Source organism: Antrostomus carolinensis, unplaced genomic scaffold (genome assembly GCF_000700745.2).
Source record: "Antrostomus carolinensis isolate BGI_N321 unplaced genomic scaffold, ASM70074v2 scaffold29393, whole genome shotgun sequence".
NCBI lineage: Eukaryota > Metazoa > Chordata > Aves > Caprimulgiformes > Caprimulgidae > Antrostomus > Antrostomus carolinensis.
The window spans coordinates 1-8000 of record NW_010304930.1 but is presented as its reverse complement, the minus strand read 5'-3'; the positions used below and the strand labels follow the sequence as shown (position 1 = coordinate 8000).

The 8000-nt window shown below is 43.2% G+C and overlaps 1 protein-coding gene across 1 annotated transcript; it reads left to right on the top strand.

Annotated features, from left to right (window-relative positions):
* Positions 1-6486: 6486 nt before the first annotated feature.
* On the top strand, positions 6487-7673 carry LOC104520287 (probable G-protein coupled receptor 83). The gene is made up of 2 exons (XM_010164639.1): positions 6487-6873; positions 7635-7673. The coding sequence occupies exons 1-2, from the start codon at positions 6487-6489 to the stop codon at positions 7671-7673; spliced, it is 426 nt and encodes a 141-aa protein (XP_010162941.1).
* The last annotated feature ends 327 nt before the right edge of the window (positions 7674-8000 follow it).

Genomic DNA, 8000 nt, shown 5'->3' with positions numbered 1-8000 from the left:
TGACCATAGTCTAAGATACACAGTGTGTGTACATGAGTATTTTGGGGGTTTCTGCAAGATCAAAGATCTGAAGAGCAAAACTTGTACTATATTTGCACATGTACACTTCCAGCCTAGAATCCTGTCAAGTGTGTATTAACTAAGTAGGTATATAGTTGGAAAAAAACCCAAAGGTTCTATGCTATAGTAGTATTATGCACTGTATCTTTGTAAGAACAAATTCTGTAAAAAAAAGCTTTATAAATTATATATTTTTTTCAGGATATTATAGATGATGACTCTGATCTAGAAGACGTTTCTTTTGTTCCTTCTTTCAAAGGAAATCAAAGGTCAGTATGTTTACTTCACGAAGGCCACCATGACTGCCTTATTTCTGACTGGCAGTCAGTGGAGTTCAGGGGCCCCATCCACTACCTGCAAAAACAGATTTTTAAGAAAGCCATAACAGTTCGTAGAGTCTTTATATGAATTTTTACCTATTCATGTGAGTGATCTTTCTGTAACAGTAAGTTGGACTCCTGACTGAGATAATCTAGGTCAGAGCTTTAGAATTAATATGTTAGTTTGAGAATTTGAATCGTTCTACTGATTGTTATTTCTCTTCATTTGTGATCTCTGTATTGGTGATCCAAATCCAAGTTGATGGAAAGGTGTTGGAATGCCTGATAATTGAGAACGTGCTGATGCCTTTTTTTTCTTCTCTTTGTATGTTTGAAGCTTATCAAATACATCTTCACTTAGTAAAAGAGGTTCACAAAGCCAGAGATCCAGAGGAGTTGATTTTGAGTCAGATGAGGTATGGTATATAGTGGTCTTTTTTCTTTTGTGTAAGTTTCTGTAGCTTGCTGTTTTACAGCTATTCTAATAAAGCATTTCAGAGTAAAATCGATTATTTTTTTTTTTAATCAAAAATAAGACTAGAAGGGACCTCAGGAAAATACTCACTTTTTTCCTTTCAATTCTTAATCAGTTAATTATAATTCCTGAAATGTGTGGAATAGGTCATTTTGTCTGGAGAAGAAAGTAATAGTAATCTCTTCTAGTGCTTGGCTATGTCCTTTCATTTGTTTATGTATTTTATTCTTATAAAAAGGAAGAATTTTATTTTTTTGGTATTTAAAAATGGCTATTTTCCAGGACACTTCCTTGTTTTATTGTTGCAAATTATGTAAATACACTTTAAAAAAAATTATAACACTGTCTTCAAACTTAAGATATCTCTTCTTGCAGTGTACATTTAAACTGCTAAGAAATGGTTTCTTCCATAATTAAACAAGTAGAACTTTATTCACAGTTTTGCAGATACAGATTATACTGCCGAGCACTGTGCAGTTTGTCCTGTACGGTCAGGATCCGAGCCCTGACCGTGTCAGATGTTGGCTGCTTAGAGAAAATGTCACGTTCTTGTCCCTTCTCTCCACTGTGTTATCTCTTCACCTTGTCCCTGAAATAAAACTACATGTTTGAACGCACGAAAAAATAAACTGTGTTTTTGATTGGTGCAAATCTCAGTAAATGATGATGTGTGGTATGTGTATGGACATAACTTCAGTGAGATACGTCCTGCTCGTAATGATAACATTTCCCTAGGTCACACCTGGAAAATAGATTGTTCTTCATTTCAAACTAACTGTTCTAATCACGTTGACATAAACTCAGTTTCTATTCTTTACACATTTGTGATCTGGACTTTTAAATCCAGGAATAATCTCTTCCATATCAAAACCAACAAAACCAAGTCTGTCAGAAAACATAGACTAATGTGACCAGGCTTTCTAGTTTAATCTCAAGGTGACTCAGCGCACACTAGTTCTAGTAATGCCTGTCTGTTTACAAATTGCAGGATGAATTTGATCCATTCAAAAGTGCTGCATCATCAAGAAGAAAGAAGTGATTTCTTTGATTTCTGGCTTGCTGTGCAAGAGAGCCCGTGAAAGTCAGTGAAGAAAATGGAAAGCGGTTTGCAAGGAATTCTGTATCTGACATTTCTCTGCAAATGGTGGCTTGTCTTCAGTTTTCACTTCTATGAAATGTTTTTTTAGTTTGGGTTTTGGGTTGTTTTTTTTTTTTTCAGTGGCACCAAATTTGGTATAATTTGGATGTTGCGTTGCTTGATTAGACTAGTGTGTCTAATATTCTGAAGTACTGCCTGAAACTGCAAGTTCGTTCTAAAACTTCTGAAAGCCTGTTTTCTTTCTGGGATGATAATGTAAGTATCAGTCATATCTTTTATAGAAAACTCTGTCTCTAGGGCTTGAATTTTGCAGAGGACTAAATTTATAGTAGTATGCAAGTGTGGATATGGACACAGACTCGGTCAGCATAATGAAACCTGTACTTATTTGCAGTTTTCTACGGATACAGATGAAAACTTTAAAGAGTAATAGTTTGACCCAAAAATACAGTTTTCAGTATAAAAGCTGGAAAATTTTCTAATCCTTTCAACTCTGCTCAGAGAACTAAACCCACCATTGCACTGTTATTAAATGTCACAGTATACAGGCATGAATTCTGCTCTGTAATTCAAGAAGTGCCAAAGACTTCAGATTGAATTGTGTTGTCAGCTTTTACCCTGTAAAGAAGATGTGAGGGCTAGAACCTTACAGCTTCACGAGGAATGCTGCTTGAAGAATAAAGCAATTGGACCAGTCTTGGGCAGGACATTGCCTCTTACCTTTTTCTTAATTGACATTTTTCAGATATTGTTTCATCAGCCCACTACTTCAGTAACTCTCCTAAAATGTCATCACTATTTTCCAAATATTCTCCAAATGAGGCTTTTAAAATACAATATTGTATTCACAGTGGGGGAACCCCTCCTTCTATGGAAGGAGCCAAGACCTAGATCTACTCCTCCTTTTCTCTTTCCACCTCTGTACACCCCACTCCTCAAAAAATGCTGTTCTAAAGCTGTGGCCATTAGAGCTGATCAAGGAAAAGGCCAGAAGAGTTCAGCAGCTGGTGCTCCAGCATGACAGAGAAGCACTAAATATGTGGAGTAGCTACAGCCATGCCTTTGCATTTTCACTTTCTTCTCCAAAGAGCTGGAATGGGGCAGTTGTGTTTCTCTGGCTCTCACTGACAGGACTGTTGTTACTTTGCCTGCATATGTGCTGTAGCAGGGAACCTCAATGAGCCTTGAGCTTCCTGAAGACTTCCATATAAATGATCAAGACCTGCAAATTTCTACTGTAGAGCTTAGTGGCAAGTTCCAAAGCAGTACAAATGCTTAAGATACCAGCAAAAAATGTGGTAGTCTGGTTCTTTTTTTTTTCATTAAAGCCTGTCGAAGCTGTAATATTACCTATGCAATTAAAAAGCTGCTGTAAATACCCTTTGAGATGAGGGTTTATATATATTTTTTTTTTAATAAAACTATTTCTGTTAAATAAATTGTAAAGGTTAGTTGTATGGGCTGAGGGAGTGACATTTTTAAAACACTTTGCTGCTTTCTGTTGCTGTCTGCATGCATTGGGTCTGGCTGGGGTGCACTTGGCTTTCCCTGGAGCAGCCCAGGCAGTGCTGATGATGAGGGACCTGGAGCATCTGCCTTATGAGGAGAGGCTGAGAGAGCTGGGACTCTTCAGCCTGGAGAAGACTGAGAGGGGACCTTATCAATGTCTATAAATATCTGAAATGTGGGGGCCAAATGGATGGGGCCGGGCTCTTTTTGGTGTTGGCTGGTGACAGGACAAGGGGCAATGGGCACAAACTGGAACGCCCAAAGTTCCAGACAAACTTAAGGAAAAACTTTATTGTGAGGGTACCAGAGCCCTGGGACAGGCTGCCCAGAGAGGGTGTGGAGTCTCCATCTCTGGAGATGTTCAAAACCCACCTGGACACTTTTGTGTGTAACCTGGTGTGGGGAACCTGCTTTGTCAGGGGGGTTGGACTGGATCATCTCCTGAGGTCCCTTCCAACCCCCACCAGTCTGTGATTTGCAGCGAGAAGGGCACTGATGCCACACCAGCATTGTGGGCACTGCAGATCAGTGCTCCACAACATCAAAGCTGTTTCTCCAACACCCCTGCAAAGACCAGCAGGCTGGGGGTGGGCAAGAGATTGGGAGGGGACACAGCCAGGACAGCTGACCCCAACTGACCACAGAGATATTCCATACCGTGTGATGTTGTGCTCAGCAGTGAAAACTGAAGGAGAGCCGAAGGGGGACACCACATTTATTAACGCATTTGTTTTCCAAAGCAACCACTGCATGTGCTGAAGTGGCTAGAAGTCACCTGCTGGTGGGACATAAAGAATAATTTTTTTATGCTTTGCTTTTGCACATGACCTTTACTTTTTTCCATTAAACTGCCTTTATCTCAATACACAAATTTTTCATCTAATTTTCTTCCTCTGTCCTGCTAAGGAGAGGGAGTGAGCGGCTTGGTGGGCACCTGGCAACCCCCCAAGATCAACCCACTGCACCAAATTAAACCTGTTTTGTTAAAAAGACTTAATTTGTCTAGTTTATTGTTTCACTAAGGTCTTGAGGGGACTGTGTCTTTTAATGTTGTAGGCACAACCTAGGCAAAGATTTTAGCAAAGTACATGGGATTAATAGGAATCATATCGAAGGTTCTTTCTACCTTGTTCACAGTTTGTTTCCAGTCAGCTATCTGATTCACGACAGCTTTGTTTATTGTGTTAAACTGCAGCAGTTCTCAAATTGTCTTGTGTAGAAGATAAAGATGAATCCCTTGGGGGGGAAAATGTAACCTGGTGCGTGTAGAAAGACTGTACTATGAACAGATACTTGTAATCGTCAGTGGGGTTTGTTATATGGGGATGAGATGCTCAGAAAATTAACGTTATTTCTCAGAGATCACACTGGACTGTTTTTGAAAAGTCACTTTTCACTCGTATAACTTCCAATCCACCTGGACCAGGAAAGCTCAAAAATTCAGCAAAGCCATAATAATGAAGTTCTTCACCCTCACAGTGAAGAACTTCTTCCTAATATCTAATCTAAACCTCCCCTCTTTCAGCTTAAACCCATTTCCCCTTGTTTTGTCATTAACTGCCCTTATGAAAAGTCCTTCCCCAGGTTTCCTGTAGCCCCTTCAGGTACTGGGAGGCCGCTATAAGATCTCCCCGGAGCCTTCTCTTCTCCAGGCTGAACAGCCCCAACACTCTCAGCCTGTCCTCATAGGAGAGGTGCTCCAGCCCTTGGATCATCCTCGTGACCTCCTCTGGACTTGTTCTAGCTGCTCCAGGTCTCTCTTGTGTTGGGGGCTCCAGAACTGGACTCAGTATTCCATGTGGGGCCTTACGAGAGTGGAGTAGAGGGGCAGAATCACCTCCCTCGACCTGCTGGCCATGCTTCTCTTGATGCAGCCCAGGATACGGTTATTGACCTTCTGGGCTGCAAGCGCACATTGCAGGCTCATGTTCAGCTTCTCATCCACCGCCACTCCCAAGTCCTTCTCTTCAGAAAACCTGCTTGGGACAGGTTGGTTGACATCACCCAAGCAGATCTGTCCCCAGCAGAGGAACAACACCTAACATACACTCGTGGAGGGGCACATCTTTCTGTGCTGGGTAGGATTGTGGCTCTGGGTCTCCTGATGTTGATTTTAATTTCCTACTGTGTTTTTTGGGGGAAGGCACAGGGAACACACATGCTGCCGTCTTGTCAGTGCTTGGGTCCAGCTTATGGCTGCCTGTTGCTTTGGATACTGGACTCACTGGGCTGGGACATCTCTTCCCATCCTCTGTCCCTTGTAATCACCACTTTGTAACTACATCTGTATTGCTACAAACCCTAGAAAGCACATTTTACATCAAACATTTTATTCCCTTGGCCAAGAAGAAATCCCTGCCAAGGGAAAGCTGAAGTATTTGTGTTTCTCTGAGTGAAAAAGGTCTGTAATACTGTAAATACAGCCAACTTGTTATTCACAGTTCATCTGCTACCCAGTTCCCCCCATTCTGTGCTAGTTAGTAAGTGTGAAATAGGCTGACACTTGTCTGCTAGACCTTTAAAACTAAGCTTAAATTTGAACTGTGTCCTGGAAGAGAGCAGAGCTGTCACACATGCGGCTGGTTTGTAAACAGCACAGGATTGGCATGAGCTGGGCTGCTGGTAGAGAAAAAGGATGCTGACAAAGGGAGGGATTGATTTGCTTTTCTCACAGATGTGCTTATCTTGGAGTAGCGCCTGGGGGAGCGTGACTGCGTGGAAAAGCAGCACGTCAGAGCAGGAATAATGTCATGCAGCCCAATGAATGGCTGCAGGAGACCCTGTTTCGGAGCTTGCGTCGGGATATAAAGCTGGCTGGAGGAGCAAAAGTCGCGGTGAGCCGAGCGGGAGAAGCACGCTGCAGAAGGCAGGAGCATCCAGCTGCTCCCACTGCTTCCACGCCGTGTTTGCAGCCCCAGAGCGCGCCCAGGCTGAGCGAGGGGAGGACACTCTCCCGGCACACAGCACATACATCTCGCAAATGAACTGGTTCCAAATTGGAGGAGCAGAGCGGCGTGTGAGAGATGCTGTCCTGTTTTGTCTGGCTCTCCCTCCCCGACTTGGTTAACGCCTTTGGGACGCCAGGAAAGTTGCCTCTCAACGGGAGTCTGGAGGAGCCTTTTGTAATCCCAAACATCTCGGGTTCGTTTTCCTGGGATAACGAAAGCCTGGCCGACTGGCAGAGCTTCGTGGGCAGGAGCCGGTACGGAGCGGAGTCGCAGAGCGTCACAGTGAAAGCCCTGCTCGTCGCGGCGTACTCCTTCATCATCGTCTTCTCCCTCTTCGGCAACGTCCTGGTCTGTCACGTCATCATCAAGACCAAGCGCATGCACTCTGCCACCAGCCTGTTCATTGTGAACCTGGCTGTAGCCGATATCATGATCACGCTCCTCAACACGCCCTTTACACTGGTAAGACTGGGGCGCAGGTGCCCTAAAGGCATCGCAGTTACTTCTGTGGTCTTCTTTATGCCACTGCAGACAGTGCATGAGTGTCTTGCAGATACCTCTCCAGTCCAAATTACAGCGACTGGAGTTATCTTTGGAAAACTCCACATTATCTTTTTCATCTCTAATTCCTGTTATTAATTGAAGATCTGAAATTATCCATTTGTTAATGCCCTAACGGCACTTGAACAATACTGACCTCACAGGGATTAGTTACCACTTTGTAGTATCTGCTCTTTGTTTCCCTTCCCTTCTCTGAATTATTTCCAAGGTAATATTATGAACCTCTTGAAAAAAAAAAAGATTTATGTTCACCATCATTTTACAAGCTATATTGAAAAGCTGTCATTTGCTTTGAAGTGAGATGAGATGTACAGGTCGGTCCTATCCTGTAAGGAGGGGTTAAAAGGGAAAAGTGAATGTGTTGGCTCAATAGTGCAGAAGGACACACCGTGAATAAAACAGAGCAAACACCTTTGGTACTGCGCCACTCTGTTGTCCTGGAGGATATTGCTGGGCCAGTGAGCAGCACTAACCTACCTTTTCAGGGTTCAGTAGCCAGAAAGTTCTACAATTATACAAAGAACCTGCTGTTTAAAAAATGTCTCTTACGTAGTGCAAGGAATTATGTGCCAGAGGTATCTCAGATATCTATAAGCATGTGGAGATGTGAGGGGGTGCACAAAACTAATGGTATTCTGCTTTTAGGCTCGTTTTGTGAACAGTACCTGGATATTTGGGAAGGGGATGTGCCATGTCAGTAGGTTTGCTCAGTACTGCTCCCTCCACGTCTCTGCCTTGACCCTCACAGCCATTGCCGTGGACAGGCACCAGGTGAGCACTCTCTGAAGCAGACAGACTGAAAGCTTGGGAGGACATAATTAACATGAGAAAGGATGGTCCTGTGCTCTCTCCTTCTCAGCTCCCAGATTAATGTAGGATGCATGAGGAGCTGATAGGGTAGGGGAGCAGTTCCTGCTGTCAGATGGAAAGAATAATTTCAAGCCTGCAGCAAAGTGGGAGATGGGAGATGTCCATCGCTTTGTGATCTCTTCCAGCTGGGCACACATCCTTCTTGTGTTGAGGGCTCC

Excerpts from the sequence above, each read along its gene's own strand:
- LOC104520287 (XM_010164639.1), top strand. The coding sequence starts at position 6,487 with ATGCTGTCCTGTTTTGTCTGGCTCTCCCTCCCCGACTTGGTTAACGCC. Across the intron at positions 6,874-7,634 it reads TCAACACGCCCTTTACACTG|TACCTGGATATTTGGGAAGG; the intron begins GTAAGACTGGGG and ends TTTTGTGAACAG.